Raw genomic sequence first — 23,152 nt, 5'->3', positions numbered from 1 at the left:
GAACTCATACTTGGGGAACCATTTGGACTGCAGACATCACCTCAAAGTAGAATTGCACACAAGGAGGTCCGATGCTACCCAAACAACAAACTGTGGGTAACCAGCAACCTGAAGGCCCTTCTCAATGAGAAGAAGAGGGTCTTAAGATCAGGGGACCGAGCAGAACTCAAGTGTGTACAAAGAGAGCTCAAACACAGCATCAGGGGGAGTAAGGACGCATACAGGAGAGAACTGGAGGACAAACTGGAGGACAACAACACCAGAGACGTATGGAGTGGGATGAGAGAGATCACCATCTTTCAGGGAAGAGGTGGGGGTGCAGCTGAGGGGAATCAACAACGAGCCAACAAGTTGAACCAGATCTTCAACAGGTTTAACTTCAGCTCCCCCACCTCTACTGCAACAACCCCAGGACACTCCCACAGCCCTCACAGCCCTCACAGCCTACCACCTCCTGCAGCAGACACCTCTCTGTATCAACCAGACTGGACTTCGTATCACAGTCAGCCAGGTGAGGAGAGAGCTGGAGAGGCTGAGGGAAGCTGCTGGACTGGACCGCATCAGCCCTCGAGTACTGAAGGGATGTTCCGGCCAGCTCTGTGGAGTTTTCCAGCACCTCTTCAACCTGAGTCTGCACCTTCAGAGAGTGCCAGTGCTCTGGAAAACATCCTGCCTGGTCCCAGTGCCCAAAAAAGGACGTCCTGTGACACTGGAGGACTACAGGCCGGTAGCTCTGACCTCTCACATCATGAAAGTCATGGAGAGACTGGCCCTGGCACACCTCAGACCACTAGTGTGCCCACCGCAAGACCCCCTGCAGTTCACATATCAGCCCCACGTGGGGGTTGATGATGCAATCATCTACCTGTTGCAGAAGGCCTATTCCTCCCTGGACAGACCCAACACCTCAGTCCGCGTCATGTTCTTTGATTTCTCCAGCGCCTTCAACACCATCCAGCCCAGACTGCTGAAGGCCAAACTGGAGAACACGCAGGTGGATGCTCCCCTCATCACATGGGTCGATGACTATCTGACATAATCTCACAAACTGCAGACCGCAGTTTGTGAGATTAAAGAACTGTGTGTCTGATGGTCTGATTAGTAACATCGGGGGCCTCCGCAGACTTTAAGTACTGCACTGAGTCGTGTCATCTGCAGAAATTCTCTGATGACAAGGCTATCGTGGGGTGTGTTGAGGGTGGCAGGGAGGCTGAGTACAGGGACCTGGTAGACCGCTTTGTGAAGTGGTGTGGGGAGAACCACCTGCAGCTGAACGTGGCAAAGACGAAGGAGATGGTGGTGGATTTTAGGAGGAACAAGCCCCTGCCCTCTCCTGTCAGCATCGGTGGGACAGATGGTGGATATGGTGTCGGCGTATAAATACTTGGGTGTCACAGTGGACAACAAACTGGACTGGTCCACAAATACAGAGGCCATCAACAAGAAGGGCCTGAGGAGGCTCAGGACCTTCGATGTTGTTGTGGTGAGCACCATCTTCTTTGCTGCGGTGTCTTCAACAAGGCAAAGGACGCCAACAGACTGAACAAACTTGTCTGTGGTTGGCTCTAAGCTTGTCACCCTGGAGGAGGTGGTGGAGGAGAGGATGCTGGCAAAACTGCTGGCAATCATGGACAATCCCTCCCACCCCCTCCACACAACACTGGACAAGCTAAAGAGCAGCTTCAGCAACAGACTTATTCATCCCCGCTGCTCTAAGGAACGATATAGAAAATCATTCTTCCCCACTGCAATAAGACTAATAATAATAATTGATTCTTAATCCTGCTATAACATTATAATTTCCCTTCGGGGATAAATAAATATTTCTATCTATCTATCTATCTATTTTTGTCTCAAAAAACACACAAAAAGAAAACGTGCTGTTATTTTTTTTGCATTTAATATACTTACAGCTTATCTAACAATGATCCAACCTGGGCATACACAATGAAATCCTCAGCATACAATCACTGGTGTTACAATACATAGACATCGACAGTTCTTAATCAGTGTGCGTTTGCGTGTGTGTATGGCATAGCACGTTGTTTCCGAGTCCCAGTCTTCTCTCCAGCCGGTTATTGATTCCTCTCAGCTGATGCTCTGCTGCCTGAATGTGCTTGGCCTCCAGTAGCAGAGCTGGCAAGCTGGATGCTCCATACTGGATGGGAGGAGGAGAGGAAAGGTCACCATTAGGGCTTTATTGGAACTCATGAAATGCATCAGCTGTGCATTAAATAAATAAATATAGATAAATATAGTTTGTATTGCTAAAGCTGTACCTATGACCAAGACACTCAGGTCAGTATTCCCATTATTTTTAAAGTCAGCATTCACATCATCAGTGTGTGTGTGTGTGTGTGTGTGTGTGTGTGTGTGTGTGTGTGTGTACCGTTTCTTTCTCTCTGGGATGTTTGTGTCGGAAGCCCAGGTATTGTTTGTTGAGCTCTTTGATGTCATGCAGGAACGCTTGGCCTCGTCTCAGATCCCCTAATCTGAGTTCAAGTTCAGCTTTCTCCTTTTGCAGCAACCACACCTGTCTCTCTGCCCTGACCAGACAGACAGACAGACAGACAGACAGACAGACAGACAGACAGACAGACAGACAACAGGTCATTGTACTTGGAGGTAAACAACTTTTACAGGAAGTTATAAGTTATGACCAGCTGTGGTATCATTGACTGGTATTGTTTTCAGCTTGTGACGTGTGTGTGTGTGTGTGTGTGTGTGTGTGTGTGTGTGTGTGTGTGTGTGTGTGTGTGTGTCATCATGGCAAAAAGGAACTACCACGTAGGCGGTACTTTGGCAGGTGTCTACATGTCTGGAGTAATTTGGAGATTTTGTCGACGCAATACCGTCACAACTGTGCAACGTGCAGTCACGATGAAACTTGGTGTACAAGTGAGATCAAAAGGAAGTCAGAGTTGGAAGATGGGAGTGTAAAAATGTTGGAATAACTACTGAGTACTCATGGTTCAGCACGTCAACACGCTGCCTCTCACCTCATCAGCTCTTGTTTGGCGTCCAACAGTCTCTGTGTCTTTCCACGAATCAACGAGCCCACCTGACACACACACACACACACACACCAACAGGACAGAGGGCGCAGTGAATACACACTGCCATCAAGTAACAGTCTGTAACAAGAGTCTAGCTGCTCTGCGAGGCTGATTCACAGCTACTGTATTATGTTTACCATGTTCACTGCAGTTTAGCATATTAGCATGCTAACGTTTGCTTATTAGTGCTAAAAACATTTTATAGTCTGATGGGAATAATATCAGTATGAAGAATTTTGACCTAATGATGGCATCTTTAGTTGTAGAGATACTGCAGTCTGGACCAAAGCGGTAGGCCGAGCAACCAACACTGCCATAGTTACCTTAGCGTTGTCTCTCTTTAGCACCTTGAGCTCCTTGTAAGAAGTGATCTGAAAGAGGAAAAAAAAAAAACATGAGAGAATATACATTAAAAGTCTGATATTAATCAGTATCATTCACCTCTGTTTTGATGGATGTGTTCTAATATGTGTGATCACATTTATTGGTGACTTGAACACTTCACAGCTATAATTCATCATTTTTGATCAGTTTGTTGTAAATCTGCAGTTTAAAACTCCAGTAAGATCAAATCCTAATTGGCACATTGAATCAACAACACCTTGCTGGCATATATGCACGTTAGCCTCAACGTAACCACGGAGATGACTCAAAAACGGTCCTGTGACACACATGCTGTTATGTGAACAAAATGCATAAACAGTTTAGAAATGCGGTCGTAATTATGTACTAGATTCTCTTATCAGAAGCTGTATCTGTATCAGGGGTTCGCAACAGAGTCGAAACATTTAAATGTCAACCGAAAACAAATTGAAAACTTCACAGAGTCCAGTTGACCCCTGTTTCCATCCAGGGGGTCTCTGTGGACACCGTGGAGGAGTATAAGTACCTGGGGGTGTACTTTAATAATAAGTTGGACTGGACCAGAAACACTGAGGCGGTCTACAAGAAGGGCCAAAGCCGACTGAGGTCCTTTAACATCTGCCGGACGATGCTGAGGATGTTCTATGAGTCTGTTGTGGCCAGTGTGATCTTCTTCGCTGTCACATGCTGGGGCAGTGGGCTGAGGGTCGCAGACAACAACAGACTAAACAAACTGATCAGGAGGGCCGGTGATGTCGTGGGGGAGGAGCTGGACACCCTGACGACCGTGGCAGAGAGGAGGATGCTGTCAAGGCTTCAGTCTATCATGGACAATGTCTCACAACCTCTCTAGATATTATATATATATATGTTGTATGTAAATATGTTGTATGTATATTTGGAGTTGTAATGAAAGTAATTTCCCCCTGGGATTATTAAAGTATTTCTGATTCTGATTGCTCCTTCGCTACAACTCCTCGGTAACACGAATGAGGCAGAATTGAAAAAGTCTGACCTTTTCCAGGAGTTGCTCTTTTACATTGGAGGAGAAACAATCAATGGACTGTTTGACTGCTTTAGACTCCACAGACTCCCTTAAAAGAAATAAACAGACATACAAATACACTGTAACATCTCTTAACTGCAATATATGCAATACAAATGATTCAAACTTTGAATGTAATAAGTTACTGTGTGGCGATATAAAAAGAGTTAGATCTACAGAGGCTACAGACATCCGCTAGAGGTATTTGAGAACAGTTTGGTTGTTTGAATGTCGTAGTTTACCTGTACTGTTCACAGAAGTCAAGGAAGGCCTCCAGCACCACCTCTAACTCTGTCCCTCCCTGAGGACGTCTCTTCTTCCTCTGTCTGTTGGTGTCGGCCTTGTTTGCTCCTGCCGATGCACTGCCTTCAGGAGGAAGAATTAGGTTTAATGAAGAGCAGTAAAATGAAAACGTCCGTTAATACCTAACAAGATTTCCAAAGCTCAGTTTATACTTAAGCTATTCAGCTGCACTAACACCTTACCCGATGAAGACTTTCTGGATTTAGACCCATCGGACGAAGACTTTCTGGTTCTGCTCAAACTATACACCTTGGCCTTCTTTGGACTCGGGTTCTGAATAGATGGCGTGAAAAAAAAAAAAAAAAAGGTGAATGCATCACAATGTAGGCTACATTCTTGTGGATGCTCCTGGCTACGACGGTGTGCTGAAGTTAGTCCATACCAAACTCGTGTCCTCGTCCGTCTCCTCCTCATCAGACGACAGGACTTTCTTACGTCTCTGCTGGGTGGTGCTAATGTCAGATTCCTCCTTGGGGGGGTAAAAAGAAAAAGAAGTCTTTCAGAGCATTCACAATGAGCTCATTACCCGACATTATCAATCACTTCGTACCTGTGACTGAGGGTCACTAGACTTTCCACTTCCTGATTCACTCTCTTTCTTCTTGCCTTTCTTTGTTTGCCGATTCTTCACTGGCCTTTGTTGACAAACGGGAAGACCGACAGATCAATACACGAGACAGACAAGCAAGTCCAAAGACACAGAGGACAGACGTAGATGCAGTGTTATGTCTAATGGTGTAAATGTATAAATGTACACACACACACAGATCTGGCGTATATATGGATACCTGTACATTTGTTGACATGCTGCTGTGTGTATATACTCACATATTCTCTACCCACGAGTACACATATTTCAAATGAGTTCTCCATGAATGGTGTATGACCTTCGAGTCACCTGTAAGTACCCTCCCTATGTGACCTCACCTCGCTGCAGACGTCTGTCCAGCACTCCTCCTCTTGGCGGGTTTCTTCCCAACCAATTTTTTGAGCCCGTTGGCTGTTGGGATAGGCTGGTTGCTTGTTGGGTCTGACCTTGCTTCGACCTTCCCTCCAGTAGTTCTACTCTTCTTCTTCTTCTCCTCCTCCTCCTCCTCTTCTTCATTCTCATCATCCCTCTCTGTCTCCTTCCTCTTCTTGGCACCTCCACGCTGTTTGACAGCAGTCTTCAACGTCTGAGGAATGTCCTTTCTCCCAGCTTTTCCCTTGTTCGCCCGTTCCTCCTCTAAGACGCTTAAATCTTCCTCCATGGCGGTACTGTGCAGGGGGTTACCTAGGCAACACAAGATTTCTCTCGTCAGCACAGGATTGGTTCTTTGACGTTATGCAACGCTCTGGAAAACAAGATGAGCTCAACACACAACAAATTAAATGGGGGATAAATGTAGAAAGGCAAACATGAAGACAAATGTTCTGCACGCAAAAAATAATGCAGATTGAACTTACTTTGCCACAAGATTAAGAGCAGAAGAAAAACTATACAGTTGTAACAGTATCATGGTACTTATGAGTAATACACCCACAGCTCTACCCTCTATTTACAACATATAGTTCGGCAACCACATTGGGCTGTGTGTGTGTATTTTTCAGACTGTTTGTGACAGTGATATAGGTAAAGATAGAGCAGTACAGTGTAAACACTCACCATAGTTTAGCTGCAGTCCCTCCAGGAAGCTTGCTCTCTCTATTACAGACAGGTTGGGAGATTCCCCATCATCTACAGATGAACCTTTCTGGATCTGAACACAACAGACAACAAGTAAAACGCCATGCCAGCTTTAGATCTACTAGTATATGTTAATAATTTAAATGTTGCATGGAAATTCCGATGTTCTTCCTTTTTAAAATACATTATTAGTACCAATTCTCATCAAATCATAGTGCGAATACTACAGTGACCATAGATCGACTCACTTTATTCTCATCTTGTGGCACTCGGGGCACTTTGGCTCCTCTGCCCTTTTTGGTACTGTGGAAACAGAGAAGACAGAAGAGCTTCTTCATCATCATCATCATCATCATCAGTATCAATACAGGTACCATCATCAGGTGACAGGTCCAACCAAAGGGCTCTGGTTCCTGGACCAGCCTCCCACACTGAGTCCCCCTCAGCACCAGGCTAGTGTTGATGCTGACCTAAAATACTTAAAAGTACTTTTTTTTTATATCACCACCAAACATTTAAAACCAAAAAACCTTTATGTTTTCAGCTTCTTTGACTTTATATTCACAGTCAGAGATTTTATTAATATTATTTATTTCTCTACCAAATGACGGTAACGTTAGCGACTAACGTTAAATGGCGGTTGCGAGCAGCACCAATCAATTCAAAATGATGTGACTTTAGCTAGCGTACGCACCGACACTGGCAGCACAAGAGTTAACTGATTTGTAATAATCGATTATTGATCATTTCTTTACCTCATTTGGGGGAAAAACTGCCGCTTGTAACGTTAATGTTTGGAGCTCGAGCTCAAACGGCTTCCCGCAAAACGCTTCAAGTTCTGGGACTGTACCATGTCAGATACGCGGGGGGGGGGCGGTACGGTTCTTTACAACCAAACGGTTACCGCTCAAAGTTACAGTTTATTTGGATACAGTTTATAGTATTTTACAGAGGATTTCACGGCGATGAAGTGTGGATACTGTTGACTTAAAATAAACATTTGCACTGCAAAATGGTGAAAAGTATCTACCCTAAGTGGTTTCGCTTAAATGGAAGGTCCTACGGAAGGCGAAACGTTTCTGTATCCGTTCTGACCCCCCCCAAACAATAGATGCACCCAATTTGGAAGTTTTTTTATTCTAAGGAATCTCCTGATAATGTATTATTTTTATTATTGATTAGTTTTATATATTTAAATTAGGGTATATATTATGACCCTGGTTGGTCCCTAGACCCCCAGTTTGAAAACAAAGTAAAAAGGTATTTTAGATGCTTACTATTATAAAGAACAACTAAAAAGTTCAAAATAATTTCAGCAACTTAGCAAGAGAAAAGGGAGTTTTATTTTATTTATCTTATTCCAGTGCATATAAACAATCAAATACATGCTAAATAAATTAATATTAGGAGGGGAAAAAAATGGCCTCATGAATGCCAAACACACAAATCCACCGCAGTCAAGATAACTGGACTCACTAAGACTGAAGTACATATCTAAATGGTTTTCCCATACACACAGCCCTACCGAACAGACAGACAGACAGACAGACAGACAGACAGATCACGTGGCTCTTTTGATGATTTTTAATCAACATTTTTACAAATCTGAGATAATAGTAAAAACAATTACAGCAAGACCATATGTCAAATGTACTTCCACAAACTTAAAACCACAAATATTGAACATGATTTTATTCAGTTTGCATTGCTTTACACTACTATATTATAATAATTTAAGAAAACTGATTTCTTCAACAAATCTCATCCCTTCGTGTAAGCGTCATAAATAAATTAAAACATTAACACAGTTTCCGGTCCGGATTGTTCTTTAGTACCTGAATTTCCTTGTGTACAGCTAGCTTTGTTTAGACTGTCTTTAATATGGCTCATTCTGCTGGTTCCCAGGATCCTAACAGCTTATTCAATATTCGAGGACCCAGCAGAAACAATCCTGTTATCTATTTTAGACTGCAACTTTCTACTTAACAAACCCAAGAAACATAGTAAAATAAAATCATGACAACTGACAAAAAAAAATCCTGATCCAAATTTAACTGTCAGTCAACTTGTTTCAGTGGTCTGAGTTTTCCCTTAGAGTTAAAAGGTGTGTGCTTATGTGCCCTTTATGAAGCTAACATTACAAAATAGCTGATTAGAAATCAACACACAATCACAGAATTTGTACTGTACATAGCTTAGGCAAAACTACTTCATCAATAGACACATTTATTATAAGCATAAAATCTTCTGTGGACCCTCGGAGGTTTTGTATTCTGTGCCACAGATCCTAAAGGCCATTGATTTTCTTCAAAATGCTCTGAATCAAGCTCCATTAAAAGCTGTATCACCTCCTGTTCCTGTTGTTTCTAGTGTTACTGTTAATGAGGACTAGACAGGTCGATGATGCTTTTAGTCTGAGAGGGCCTCTTCATCCTCTCTCTGCCTCTTCCTTTTCTCTTCATCTAAAAAAAAACAAAAACCACCTTTGGTAGAGCTCTAGCGTCTGTCCTTCCGTTTTGCTCTACTCCTCTCGTTCTACATGTTGATCCCAGCGTACAGCTCGTCTATCTGCGATCTGAAGTGTTGCCGCAGTTCGTTCCTCTTGGCCTTCAGCGTTGGAGTGAGCAGGCCGTTCTCGATTGAGAACAGCTCGGTGTGGATGGAGATGGCCTTCACCTAAAGGACGCACAAGTGTTGGCAGGTTGCGTTAGAGAGGATGATAATGTTTCGCTTCCAGGAAAACAGCAGTACAAAGTCTACAGAGCTACAGAGTTGTACACAGGAAAAGGTATTTTCAAACCTGCTCAAAGGACTTGAGGCCTCCTTCCTTGCCCAGTCGTGCCATGTCTTCCAAGATGGCTGCCTTGACTTCCTGTATGTAAGGAAGGAAAGGGACGTAAGTCAGAATAATTTCACACACAGCACATGGGTTATTGTTTTTTCTGTAGAAATGGCGGACTCTGCCAGTAAGGGACACGCTCCCTCTGTAGATAAAAACGGCTCCTAAATGTTACACACTGGATCTTTAAAATTGACGTTATTTAATTATACAAAAGTGGAAGTTTTTCCAACAATTTCCCTCAATTCTTTATCGTCTTTTATTTTATTTTATTTTAAAGTAGGTTCAGTCAAACAGCATGTGTCTGAATACATCGTGTACTGTCATTAAACTCTGAAATGTATTACCGCTCTGCCACATAGTTCCTTGTAGCTGCCCTCCAGTCTCAGAGTCCGCTTGGTCCAACCAGGTAGGAAGTCAGGGTCAGGAACCACCACTGCTACCAGACATGCCTGCAGATGAACACAATACAGGAAACAGAGGTCAGATGGACTGTCGTGTCTGATATTGAGCTTAATGGCAGTCAAACAGGGAACAATTACACACACACAGAGACTTCCTCCACCTACCTGCAGACTGTCTCCATGCACATAGACCTGTGCCACTGCATCACTCCTCGTGTAGATGTTCTCTATCTTTTCAGGAGCAATGTACTCCCCCTGTGCCAGCTTAAAGATGTGCTTCTTCCTGTCCACGATCTTCAGCGTGCCATTCTGGGAACACAAATGTTCATCCACACGTTTATGAAACGTCTACAGGGTGGCAGAGATGCTGAATTTTATGAATCTAGTGTATCCTTATCCTGAGCTTTTTTCTTTAAGTTTATATTTAAAAAAATGATCTGAACTTTGAAAAAAAATACAAAAATAACAGTTTAATTTAATGGTCTTCACAAAAATGAGTGAAATGCTGAGATATAAGCTTCCTTATATATATATATATATATTTTAAGGTTGTCTTACAACCCTTGAACTCAAAAGGCCTCACGACCCTTTGTGAAGCTTTGGCAACCCTTAGTGGGGGTCAAGACCCACAATTTGGGAACCAGTGACTCAACCTACCGGAAGCCATCTTCCAATGTCACCAGTGTGAAGCCATCCATCTTCATCAATAGTCTCCATAGTCTTCTCGGGGTCCTTCAGATAGCCCTTGAACACGTTGGGACCCTTCACGCACACCTGGAAAACGCAAACACATATACCGTTAAAAATGACATGCATTGTCAATATAGAAAATATAAAATAAAAAACACACATTGTGTGCGTTTGTCTTTGTGTTTCACCTCTCCCTCCCCGTTTACAGCCAGGTAGTTCATCTCAGGCACATCCACCAGTTTAACTGAGTTACAGGGCAGAGGAGCTCCAACGTGACCTGTGGACATGAGGTCATGTTAACTTCTTGTAAACCTGAGTAATCAGTCAATTTATCGCTTTAACAAGGCTACAAGCAGCTTTGTCACTTATTACCTGCACTCCAGTCCCCGGGCATGGTCAAGGTGCATCCAGCAGTACACTCTGTTTGTCCATAGCCTTCATAGAACTGAGACAGAGGAAACACGATCATTATTATTATTACGGCTGCAAACAGGGTTATGCAATATAAAACCGGCTGGGAACGGAGGAAGGAGGGTGGATGATTACAGGCTGTATTATGCTGCACAATTCCAGTTAAAGTTGGAAAAAAAAAGAGACAGGATATCATGTGAAACATTGGCTAAGGTCGACTTGAGTGTGTTTGTGTTACCTGACAGCCTATTGCAGCTCTGAGGAAGCTGAGGACTGTAGGGGAGATGGGAGCAGCTCCGGTTATCATGAGACGCACGCGACCGCCGAGGCTGGCCTGTAGAGGGCAGCACACTACATGAATACTTGACAGCTCTATCAGGTGCATACCCCAACATACTATGTACAAAAAGTCAACCACATAAATATCCCTACTAGAGGCTGTTGTATATATATCACTGTTGCTCTCAGGATATTAATCAATGCCTTCTGTAACAGCTATGCGAGTTAAGTCTGTGTCTGCAAACCATACATGACTTCATGCAATGTTTTAAACTCTACGTGTGCCTTCAGGCTCCATTTAAACCATTTATCTGAGTGAACTGTAGCAAATTACTTTCAAGACCCAAATAACCCACGGCTTATTAAAACAAAGGCTCTAAAATACAGACACAAATGAGAGGAATTCCATCTGATTTGAGAGGAATATGCATATTAAAGAAACACAGGGTCAGGACTAAAAATAGCCTTTTTTATACTCAACTTTCACAATGTGGAGATATTACACATCGTGCAAAAACTAAAATTCGACTTAACTGAATTAATTCGATATATCAACCGGCCCTGGTGAAAAACATTCCTGGACATGTGGCACTCGAGCGTACAGTGACATAACAGGAGATTTAACTGTGCTGGCTCTGTGTACCTGGACCTTCCCGAAGATGAGTCGATCCCAGATACTGTCTCTCCTCACGATGCCTTTCATTATCTCTGCCTCCTTCCTCCTGTAGGCAAACCCCAGCACCCAGCGCTTCAGAGAGCTGTTGGCCTGCCCGAAGATCTACAGAGACACACACACACACACACACACACACACAAACAAAGGCACACCTTATTTATCAGCATCAAAGCAAATGAATGAAAGAAATAGGCTATTAAACACACATGCATGACCAAAGTTATACATAGCATTATCTTTCCTTTGAGTTAACTGCAGATTTTTTGAACGTTTTTTAGAAATCATGCAAATTGAAAGCTCTGTATGGGCTCGGATCGGACCGGGCAACACAACGGTATTCCAGCCAATCAGCAACAGGGGGGAATTCACGCTCATTTACAGGACACGAGGAAGGGGAAGGAGAGGGGAGATGGGAGGATGAAAGGGGGGATGTGGGAGTGAGAGGAACAGTAAATCTGTCACATGGTAACTCCATGTGCCGTTGAGTTCAAATATTAACAGTCTTTCTCCAGAATTGCTGACTCTACCTTTAACTCTGAGCTTACACTCCAGTCGTCGCGCCCACCTACCTTATCATACATCCTGTTCAGGAGTCGGGGTACCACAGGGAACACAGTCGGCTTCAGTGTGTTCAGGTCATCTGACAGCCAACGGATATCTCCCTGGAAATAGCCAATCTTGGCTCCGTGCACTAACATCACTCCCTGTCAGCATGAGCAGCAAGAAAATGCAGAAGGGACAAGTTAAGGAAAACCCATGGGATGAAACTGAGGGGACACACACAGGGGTTTGAAGGAATACTGGACTATCTTTAACAAAAGGGTGACTAAGGGAGCTAAGGAAACATACGATACCTGTACTACTCTCTCAAACATATGAGCCAAGGGCAGGAAGGAAATATGGACATCGCTGGGACACAATGGACAGCAAACCTAAAACACGTGTGCACACAGACAGGAGTGCAAACACACAGACATGGACACATTGACACACAGTTATACAAACACACACGGATGGACATGACCCAGACCAACAGACAGGGAAACACACACACACACACACAGACACAGACACAGGAAGGGAAAGCAGTCAGTTTAGTATCTGTACCTCCACCACTCTCTCAAACATGTGGGCCAGAGGCAGGAAAGACAGCATGATGTCTGCTGGGGTGGTCTGAGCGTAAGACTGGAGAGATAAGGAATGAGTTTACCAAAATCCCACACTCTTCAAAGAAAATAAAAAATATGGCGATGCTTCTGGACCCTGAATCAGCGAGAGTGGACACCCCTTCCTCTTCTTCTCACTGTCCTTCCAATCCTTCCATTAAACTTAATTCAGCAGAAACTGACCATAACCTCGACAATAGGAGCTCCTTTTTTTGATTTCACATTTTAATTTCTGGTTTCTCCTTCACTTTATTCCTCAGGAAATCTGTTGAATATTATGTGTTGTAGAACAGCAGTAATAACAGTATGGTCGATCATAGCAAAGGTATAATATTTGATCTAATATAAATGTAAGGTTGTGTATTGAAATGTGATTTAGCAGAGCAATATCCAAAAAGTGCAAAAATTATACACATTTCCAAAAGAATGCGGTTGAGCTTTCATTTATCAATGAAATCTCCTTCATCTCCTCATCTAACTATGCATGTGAGGGAGGAGGAGAAAGGAGGAGGTAGAAAAGGAGATGGTGAGAAAGAGAGGGAAAGGAAGGTGTAAAAAATGAAAAAAGGAAGTGGAGAAGGAGAGGAGGTACCGTCGAGAAGGAGATAAAAGGTAGAGGAGGAGAGCTGCTCTAACTCAAGTATTACATCAGCACCTCACCTCTGTCATTTTGATGAAGGCTGAGCAGTTGGACACAATATTCCCATGTGTCAACATAGCTCCCTTTGGGTTTCCTGAAAGTACACATTAGAGTTCAAGTATATATGTAGTATAATAGTTCAAATACAAATTACAGTGTGTGCAGTTCACTGTGTGTGTGTGTGTGTGTGTGTGTGTGTCTGTGTGTGTCACCTGTCGTTCCGCTGGTGAAGCAGATGACAGCCATGTCCTCAGGTCGCGGAGGCTGAGAGGGATGGAGGGAGGGGGGGGGACAGTCAAACAGTGCCAAATAACACACGGCATCATTTTAAATACTGACTGCTAACAGGCGAGTGTTTACTCACCACTGGTTGGTGATGGTGGGCCTTCCCGATAGCCTGCACCACAAGAAACACACATCAATAAGAAAGAAACAGAACATTAAAGAAAAGATAAATAAAAAAAGAGACATCTAGATTGAAGGCAACACAAAAAGAAAACAAGAAAAAGGCAAGACAATAGGAATAAAATAAATGACAACAAAGCAATAAAACAAAAGGAGGTAAACTCTAATTAACATGGATCAAGATAAAACAAAAAAAGAGAGCTATGTATAAAAAATGAGAGAGAGAGAGAAAGATTAGAGCAAAACAAAGACAGAGGAAGACAGCAAAAAGTGTGGATACAGAATATTTCCAAACTAAAGACTGAAGAATTAAGCAAACAAAAAAAGGCTGAATGTGCAAAAAAGGCAAAGAACCGATTAAGGAACAAGAGAAAGACAGAGGTGTGAACATAATCTGCCTGCTGACCTCCATCTCCTGCAGGCTGAGGATGTGGATTCCAGCCTGTTGGCCCCTGTTGACCAGGTCGGCACTGGGGGCCTCCATTAGAACGATGGTTCTCACAGAGTGCTCCTTGTCCTGAACACAGTCCAGTACCAGGTTGACTTTATCCACCACGTCGCACACTATCGTCGAGATGGAAGCTGCCGACAAAACAAGCAAACACATGCTGACGGACGTTCAACAACAAAAACAACAACAACACCACCACCACCACCGGCACTGAAGTGTAAGCGGTAATGTTATTCAGGTTTACCTTTGTCTATAATGTAGTCAATGGCTTCTGTTCCCAGTGTGTCGTACAGAGGGACTGACACCAGAGAATATGTGTAACAAGCCAGCTCACTGATGGTCCACTGCGCACACACGCACACGCACACACACACATAAACAAGCATTAAAGGATAATCAATTTACTCATTAATAATCACAGGTAATGTGTTCCTGTGTCGACGTGATGCAGTTATTACCAGATTAATGTCAGTACTGAAATCATTTTTGACCAAATCTCTATAGCATATGACTATTCATTGTCTTACTTTAATTTGGAGGATAATTGGGCTCTAGGTTCTGGAACTACTGTTCCCACAATGCTTTGAAAGATGTACACAGGAAGTATAATGATACCATTGTGCCCTATGAGTAAAGGGAACGTGTCTGTACCTCTGGTCTGTTCTGAGAGAAGATGCCAATGTGAGAGTCGCTGGTTTTGGAGTGTCCTTTGTGAAGAAATGCTGAACCCAGATTCTCAGTCCGCTCCATTACCTAACACACACACACACACACACACACACACACACACACACACACACACACACACACACACACACACACACACACACACACACACACACACACACACAAAATGTCATTAGTTACTGGTTTTTAACGGCAGTGAACATTTAGGACGATCGACTGGCTCTTTTTTTTGTAATTTCTCCTACATGCTTGGAGGGCGAGTGGTATTCAGTTGGTACACCGCTGGATGCCACTGAATCCTACACACACTGGTCCTTTAACTGGTGTATTCAGCCTTTAGCAAACAGTGTTCACTCAGGCGGTGCTGGAATGCTTCATTAATATTTTACCAATCGCGTTCAAGCTGAATTAACTTTTTACTATCAGTGACAAACAGTTGGCCAACAAATCTCTTCTGTTAAAATATTATAGTGCTGCCAGTGATAAGAAACACGTTTTAGATATGTTATGGTCATAGTTAAGTCACTAAAACCTCTCTACAGAAACATTAAAGGGATATAATACAGGGCTTTAAAATGATAAACTCAGAGAACATAATGGACCAGATTTAATGCACATTAATAGCATTTAGCACACTTGACTGTAACACACTAACTGAATGGGTAGATAACTAAGTAGCCTCTTTATTCTGTTTGTTTAAACAATTATTCTTCTTTAAGTCAAAACAATGGGGAGTTGGTTATTACGGCTATGTGTTACTGATAATAGAGTTAAATATTACACGCAGTCCTGTTGAAACAGAATAGCTCTAATTAATGACTTTCACACTTTAAGGGGTAATTAGGAAATCCATTATTGCTCTTCCACAGGGTTGGATGACTCACAAGAGACAGATTATTGAATGAAAGTTCCTTGTAGGGGCTTTAAATAAGCTATTATAATATAATATAAGATATTGGTGTTGCCTGCATCCTGTAGCTCTACTGCTGTCAAGCTGGAGGCAATGTGTTTTATAAGACTCTTACCTCTCTGTAGGACATCCATTCATAGGGCTGCTTCGGTTTCCTGGAGCCCAGACAGGGACCATTATCTTGAGGATGAAAGGAAAGCAACAGAGAGGGTAGAGAGAATAAAAGAAAAAAGAAAAGTGGAAATTTAAGTAAATGGTGCCGTTTATGTCTTAGTGTAGTTTCCTGTAGTGGCAGGGTATCAGCCACATTAAGTTTAAACCCCATGTAAGGCTTACAGGACTGGATTTTGAGGAACTCTACAACTAAAAATATACACATTCAAAATCATATAACATTAACAAATGTGTGACTTACTGGAGACTCGGGCCCCTCTGAGGAAGAATTCATACATTGTTGTGGCATCATCGTAGAAATGTGTCAAGGGACCGTTTCCATTCAGCATAACTGATCGGCGTGCCAACTCTCCGCCCTGATGAAGAAACACACGTGGGTTATAAGAGCTACAACTCATCCTACTGTCTTTCTAACAACAGTGTCAGTCTCTTGACTCTTGCTTGAATATTTAATTCACGTACAGTTGCAGTGTGGCTGATTTTGTGGAAACATGGCGGTTCAACAGATTCTGTAGATAAATAGCTCATTCTAAAGGTAACAACATGAACATTATATTCAATTTCTGCTAATAGATCCTCTCAAATGTTACACATTGAACCTTTAAGTTAATTTTGCCTAATTAGTAAGTTATAATACTTTAAATCCTGTGTCATCAGCCTCATTATCTAGCCAGCTGAGCGTTCGCTGTGTCAAAATGGGGGCTCGTCCTGCTACTGGACTTACTGTACCAATTTGTTTATAGTAGTTTACTCGGGGAGTTTGTCTGTTCAGTGAGTACTAAGATTGCCTCTTTGACTAGAGCAGTTGTTTGGACTGTAAACCCCACCCATTTTTCAGGAGGCACACCAAGAGTTGGGGTTGTTGCTGTAAAGTTGTCCTTGACACTGCAACAGGACTATCCGGCTTTAGTTCTGGTTATAGTTTTATCATTTATAAGCCTTTCATTCCATGCCGTATTGTCAGCAACAGCCCGGCTGTGTATAACTAATCATGCCTAGATCTGTACAGTTCAACCTTATAAGTGAGTGTGACTTTTATGTTTAAGTTTGGACTTTTTAATTAGCAATGCTTTGGATGCTTGACTCTGACAGACAGACAAAAGCATGTAAACTTACCGGAACCTCAACTGACTGCATGCGGAGGTCACAGACTGGTGGGAGGGCTTTGGGTCGTGTTGCCAGGTAGTAGGTTGTCGCGGCAGCCACTGCCCCCATGCTGACTAACATGGGAGTGGAGATGCTCTTGATGTACTGGCTGACTTCATCTAGATCTGGCAACCCCAACTTCTGAAAAAACTCCTGGCTCATCATGGTGATGCCTGTTTGTGTGTGTGTGGGTGGAGTGGTAAATGTGTGTGAGAGTGTGCGTTAGATGAATGTAAGGCTGGAATGGTGGCTGCAGGGTGTGTCTGATAATACTGAGCACTCTCTGCTGGCCCTGAAGTGAGGTTAAGAGTGTGTGTGTGTGTGTGTTATAGGAAGGAGTGTGTTTAGGGATGCAGGCCGGGAGGGGACCTAGAGGAGAGCAAGACCATGAAATGTTGTAACTGTACCTGTCTCTGCAAAAATGTTCACGTACAGTGCAATATTCTGCCCCTTTTATGTTAGTGTGTAACATCTGACACCAAGATGTAAGTGAGTTGAGAGTCCAGGCCATCTGAGTCGACTGAACTCGAAAGCAAAACTTGGCTGGATGTACAGAAACCTCAGGCACTCTGCTGTTACTACTGTGGAGCAGTGTTGTTCAGCTGTGGTTCATATTGCAGTGTAATTTGATCATATGTCATTTAACAGATTCTTTCTGGGCGAGTTTAGCAGGTGTGCCAGGTTCAGTATAAATGGGAGAGGTTCTCAGTGTTGTAACAAACACGCAGACAAATGAGTTGACTGACTGGAAGAGCTGTTTGAGAGTAAACACATTAGAAACAGAGTCTGGGGTCTTTAGGTGAGAACACAGGGATGTGAAGGATGAAAACAACAACCTTAGGCCCAGATTCCAAGTTAACGCAACAAACTGAGGGTCAACACTGATCATATCAAGACCAAGTTGTACTTTTAGAAGATAAAAGTCAGTAATCCATAGCAAGCAAACGGCAGTCACAAGGGAACACTAATCTGTTAGCATCAGTCCTAACTTCACTGGAGTGAATATTCACGATGATGAGGGTTTAGAGGTAAAAAGTACTTCTAATGAATCTTCCCTTGTTAGCAATGATATAGTTTCACAAAGAGAGGATTTGGGTGCTTCAGTTTTATTTGTCTAATACAGTGTTTCTCAATATCTTTTACACCGCATGCCGCCTCAGAAAATATTAGGCTTTCTTTGTGCCACCACTATGACAGACAGGACTACGGACAGTTATTCTTAATAAGATGAATATTTATTGTTGACTGTTGTTGAATCCTGAACAGAACCGGTTCAAGAATCAAAGCTAATTTGGTGGAAATCCTGGTCCACACTTTGGAGCCACGATTGCAATGTTTTTGAACCATTTGTTTTACCTACACTTACCATCTTGCCATCAGATTTTAGCTCGTATGTAATCATGAATCTATGCATGCTTACATGCATGAACGTGGCTTTGATATTGAAACTAAATTAAAAATGTCATCAATTTCGTAGTTTAAACAGGCTATTTTCATTTCAAATTTTGATAGTGTATGTCTTGAAATGAAGAGAATTGAGATTCATATAGTTTGAGAGCCAGTGGTCTAATGATTACACCCAATGTAACATCTGTAAGTGAATAACATTTTCCAAATTACTAGCACAAGCAGAGAGTCATACTGTTACATTACCCGACATCAGCTACTGTTCATACAGACCAAGTAAGGCAGCAAAACCCCAGAGTGCACTGAACTGGGCAGAGGTGTGTTTTTAAGGTTTTTAGCTTATAAATTAAACTACTACTACGCCTTACAATACTCCATTCTAGTTTGTAATCTGTGTTTAATGGTTACATGTAAAAAACAACAACATACTTTTTATAAAACACATCACACACGACCTTCACAAATGAGCCAATATAGACTACGATTCAAAGGTTAATGTTTTTTAAAGCCATTTCCATTTGGGGGAATTCAGAAGAATCACCACAGTGAGAAGGGAATTTGTTTGACTGCACGCAATTTCCACAAATCATCTCTGCCATAGCCTCAAAGTCTAATGGCAAGTTTGCTCTAAATACGAGTCAAAAGTTACTACAAACAACCTTCTACGCTGGAAAGCCTGTATAACACTAGGGCTGCCATCTACTGTAAAGGTTTCAATAGCTGCACACAGACAGGTGCCTCCACCTTCTATAAGCACAATGCAAAGCTATTTCTCAGTGTTCTTTTCTATTCCTATCCAATTTCTTCCCCACTCACCTGTCACAGAGAAAAGCAGCCAGGTGGGACTGTGGCTTTCCTTTTTTCAGCTGAACATCCAATGGCAGCGAAACCTGCTGTTGTTACTGCTGCTACAGCAACCGCCACACTCTGCTTTAACACAGGGGGATTGGACTCATATACTACCGGCGCCAAACGCTCTCACAGATTCTGTTACAAGGTGATGTGTAACCCCTGGGATAATCTACCAATCAAAGGTCGCGCTGGCTCCGGGGAGGGCTCCCATTGGCTGGCTGCAGCAAGACGGTCGGTCTGATTGACTCAAAGACTTGATGTAGACAATCAATGAACTTTTCCCTTGACAAGATCAATGAGACAAGGTTGGAGCATATCATTGAGACTCTGGGATTATTCTAACTATTACAAAATGCAATCAAATACCAATCATCTGCATGGTGCATCAACACATGGATCGTCTGTCTTACTCTACGTTCTATTAGACACAAATAGAAATCTGACTTCCCGAGCTGAGTGGCTTGCAATGGCCAGGTTCAAGCAGTTGCTCAGTCCCCTCACCTTTCCCCCAGTGACCTATGACCCCTGTGTGGTCAGCTGAGATGATTAGACAGAGAGAGATAAAGTCTGATCAAAGGAAAAACTGCAGAAAAGAGAGGAAACTGTCCTGTTGACTCAGTTGTTTCTTCCATACTGGGTCTGTGTTTACAAAAATTAATGGTTTGATCCATAAAATGCTGAAAAAATCTCCTCAGGAACGGACGTTAATGTGTTTCTTTTTCATACATCACTATCACATCAATGTACATTTCTTTGGTATGCGGTATCACACACACGCATCTCTACTCAAAGTCGGTGATAATATATCTTAACTTGATCAGTCTGAGTGAGTGAGAGTGACAAAAGGAACAAAAAAAAGATGACATTTTCTGTACTTTATAGTAGTTTTAATACCTTTAACATGTCAGTTATATAAGGCTAGACATTATTATGATATAAATTAACTGAAATACAGCTAACCTGAGGTTAAATTGCATTCCAGTGTAGGAATACTGGTTGGTTGAAGCACTTTACTCTTTTCTTTTGTATGTTCATCACCGACTATTGACATGTTTGTACTAGTCATTTGAACAAGGTTCTGAATAAACTTTAAGATTATGTCAATATTCATTCAGTGCTTTGGCATTAGTGTATAAATATGGTCATGCCAACGAAGAACTTTGAACTTTTAATAATATATTAATCCAACAACAAAAGAGACAACTACATAATTGTCTAAAGTACTTTTACTCAAGTAATTCTGAGGTATCTGTACTTTACAGTGAGTATTGCCATTTTATGTTACTTTTTACTTTTTTTTTACTGCTCTACTGCATGTAATTTGTTTAATAACTGTAGTAACCAACCTTTTAGATATGAGGTGTTAGTAGTTTCACCAGAGAGACTTTTCCTCTAAAACCTCAGATGGATTCGTTGAATAACTGTTTAAGGCCCAAAGACCTAAAACTATCCAAAATCAAATCCGTAAATGATCTAATATTAAAGCTGCAGTAGGTAATTAAAAGTTTTTGTTATATTTGCTGAAACTTTCACGATATCCTGCCAACAGTGCACGAGGGTTCAGGTTCCTCTGGCTCGTCCTAGCGCTCCTTATGACATTTGCAAGCGTGGCCGTCAAATATTGATGCTGGGAACCCAAAGCATCTTTCCATCTTTCTCATATCTGATTGGTTGTTTTCGTTTGGGCCCAGTGGATTCTTGCAAACGCCATTAGGAGCACTAGGAACGAGCCAGAGGAACCTGGTTTTTACACAGATTATCCGTCTCATGTACTACGGTCAAGATATAGTGAAAGTTTCAGCAAATATGACAAAACGTTTTTTTTTTTTTTTATAAAAGTTACCAACTGCAGCTTTAAGATTTTTACAAAAATAAATAAAAAAGTAAAATATTCTTCAGCTGCTGCATTATTCATGTTGGTTTGCTATTATTAGGAGATGCACAGTTTTCTGCATGTCTGTTGTTGTTGTTGTGAAGCACGTGATCCTCTTTACTATAGGCTGCTCCACCCACACCGGTCAAGCCTGAGAGCCCTGGCATGGATAACACAGATAGGGATTGAGATAGAGAGAGAGAGAGAGAGAGAGAGAGAGAGGAGGAAGTGGGGGGAGCAGAGTTGTACCACAGAAGGGAGGGGGGGTTGCATACCAAGGAACCAATGAAAGTAGGGTGGGTTCATGGATGTGAGCCAATCAGAGACAAGTCACCTTTCACCTCAAAACCTGCATTGTGCCAAAATATCCCTTCAGTCGCCTTTCACCCAGTCTGTCCACCTACCTGATGTTTGCCATGCACACTGACCCTACAGCCTATTAACACTGTTCAACTGCCTGAATATACACCAACACAAACACACACATATATACCAAACCACCAGAATATACAAGTCCATGCAAAACTGGTAGTTCATCTACAACAACTCGCTATGGTTAGACTTTAAACTTTCTGCTCAACCTTCTGACTGCACTGGCTGCAGCTAAAGGCCATTCATGGTAAAAAAAAAAATAAAAAAACGTGAAGATGATGATGATGATGATGATTTTCATTCATAAAGTTCAAGTTTTCTGAAAAAAGACAACTTGCATAGAATCCTTTAAATTTAACTGAAGCCATTTTTTTTTTTTTAACCAGTACTTTAACCCTTATCACATAAAAGTCAACCATTAGGTGATAACTGCAGCTGGTTAACCTTGCAGACTCCGTAGTGTAGTGTAGTGTAGTGAATGAAGACTGCAGTGTGTCCAGTATTTAAGATAAACCCAGTTAATATAATGATTCATGTTAACGCCGAATTCAAAAAGTACCTAGAACAAAAACATTGAGGTAAATTTCGCGGTTTTTCCAGTCACCAGTATTCCTCTTATTGCACTAACAAGATAAGTTACCATAAAACAGTCAATCTTTGAATAGAGTTCCGCGGGACTTTTTATTTCCATACAACTTAAACAATGTAACATGCTATATTTGTCTTTTTTTTTTTTGTTTAGCATGTAGTGTAACAACGAGCAAACACATTATGACTTAGTCCAATATAAATAAACCAACAATAAGTTAGTTGTTTGAAGGGCTCCCCACCTGTTAGCAGCAGATGTCCCCGGCTTTCTTGTTCCTGACCACGCGTGGCGTTAGAAAGTTCAACTTCCTGGCAGGGTTTTCAAAATAAAATCCGTTGTCTTTACATAACTTTCTGTAGAACTTAACGATGCTAGAGCTAAACAGTAAAAGAGAGTAAGTGCATAAAATGTTAAATCGGGAAGGTTTTTAAGTAAACTTAAAAGCAAGTGTAGTCTTCCCAGGGTGTATTTTGACCCTGTTACCATTTAATTATATTTTTTGTACTCTATTTTGAAGGGGAAACGCCTGATTTCTGGTGACAATACAGCTAGTGGAGTGGGGTATGAAAGAACCGATAGTACGAGACCTTTAAGGCATTGATCACAGATTCATAGCTTTATAATGGGCGTAATTAAATTATTTCTCTATCTGGAAACAACACATGAACTTCCTGAATCTGTTTATGTGCAACTTCGGTTATTCAACCATAAAAGCAGCCCAGACAGTGTGGGTAGGACACAGAGACTG

At 42.0% G+C, this 23,152-nt stretch overlaps 2 protein-coding genes across 6 annotated transcripts; both read right to left on the bottom strand.

Annotated features, from left to right (window-relative positions):
* Positions 1-1,881: 1,881 nt before the first annotated feature.
* Positions 1,882-7,299, bottom strand: cenpu (centromere protein U). 3 transcript variants are annotated; one of them, XM_051421119.1, is made up of 13 exons: positions 7,189-7,299; positions 6,682-6,736; positions 6,413-6,506; positions 5,695-6,040; positions 5,318-5,402; positions 5,150-5,263; positions 4,950-5,040; positions 4,707-4,830; positions 4,435-4,513; positions 3,380-3,427; positions 3,000-3,061; positions 2,390-2,546; positions 1,882-2,158 (listed from the first exon to the last, which is right to left on the bottom strand). In XM_051421119.1, exons 1-13 carry the CDS (start codon positions 7,191-7,193, stop codon positions 2,003-2,005), a joined length of 1,416 nt encoding a protein of 471 aa, XP_051277079.1. In that variant the 5' UTR covers positions 7,194-7,299; the 3' UTR covers positions 1,882-2,002. The 3 variants fall into 3 exon arrangements, with proteins under 3 accessions (XP_051277079.1, XP_051277081.1, XP_051277080.1); XM_051421121.1 differs by having other exon boundaries at positions 5,150-5,236; XM_051421120.1 differs by having other exon boundaries at positions 6,413-6,500.
* A 703-nt stretch (positions 7,300-8,002) lies between these two features.
* LOC127375197 (long-chain-fatty-acid--CoA ligase 1-like) lies at positions 8,003-22,713 on the bottom strand. Of its 3 annotated transcripts, none has more exons than XM_051421116.1 (21): positions 22,646-22,713; positions 17,282-17,680; positions 16,407-16,521; positions 16,107-16,171; positions 15,046-15,147; positions 14,639-14,738; positions 14,350-14,525; positions 13,903-13,935; positions 13,751-13,802; positions 13,559-13,632; positions 12,587-12,664; positions 12,302-12,436; positions 11,700-11,834; positions 11,016-11,111; positions 10,739-10,811; positions 10,555-10,643; positions 10,334-10,450; positions 9,842-9,985; positions 9,620-9,724; positions 9,234-9,305; positions 8,003-9,109 (listed from the first exon to the last, which is right to left on the bottom strand). In XM_051421116.1, exons 2-21 carry the CDS (start codon positions 17,474-17,476, stop codon positions 8,969-8,971), a joined length of 2,097 nt encoding a protein of 698 aa, XP_051277076.1. In that variant the 5' UTR covers positions 17,477-17,680; positions 22,646-22,713; the 3' UTR covers positions 8,003-8,968. The 3 variants fall into 3 exon arrangements, with proteins under 3 accessions (XP_051277076.1, XP_051277077.1, XP_051277075.1); XM_051421117.1 differs by lacking the exons at positions 12,587-12,664; positions 22,646-22,713 and adding exons at positions 12,840-12,917; positions 19,535-19,676; XM_051421115.1 differs by lacking the exon at positions 22,646-22,713 and adding an exon at positions 19,535-19,675.
* Positions 22,714-23,152: the final 439 nt, after the last annotated feature.

This window comes from Dicentrarchus labrax, unplaced genomic scaffold (genome assembly GCF_905237075.1).
Source record: "Dicentrarchus labrax unplaced genomic scaffold, dlabrax2021, whole genome shotgun sequence".
Taxonomy (NCBI): Eukaryota; Metazoa; Chordata; class Actinopteri; family Moronidae; genus Dicentrarchus; species Dicentrarchus labrax.
This window is presented reverse-complemented; position numbering and strand designations above follow the sequence as displayed.

Bases quoted from the DNA above. Each gene is read 5' to 3' on its own strand.
- cenpu (XM_051421119.1), bottom strand. The intron at 5,403-5,694 runs GTGAGGTCACAT...TTGTCAACAAAG, and splicing joins GGACAGACGTCTGCAGCGAG to GCCAGTGAAGAATCGGCAAA. The intron at 3,428-4,434 runs GTCAGACTTTTT...TTCCTCTTTCAG, and splicing joins AAGAGCAACTCCTGGAAAAG to ATCACTTCTTACAAGGAGCT.
- LOC127375197 (XM_051421116.1), bottom strand. From the start codon at position 17,476: ATGATGAGCCAGGAGTTTTTTCAGAAGTTGGGGTTGCCAGATCTAGAT. The intron at 14,526-14,638 runs GTAAACCTGAAT...TTTTGTCGGCAG, and splicing joins TGACTACATTATAGACAAAG to CTTCCATCTCGACGATAGTG. The intron at 10,812-11,015 runs GTAACACAAACA...CCTCTGTCTCAG, and splicing joins GAGCTGCAATAGGCTGTCAG to TTCTATGAAGGCTATGGACA.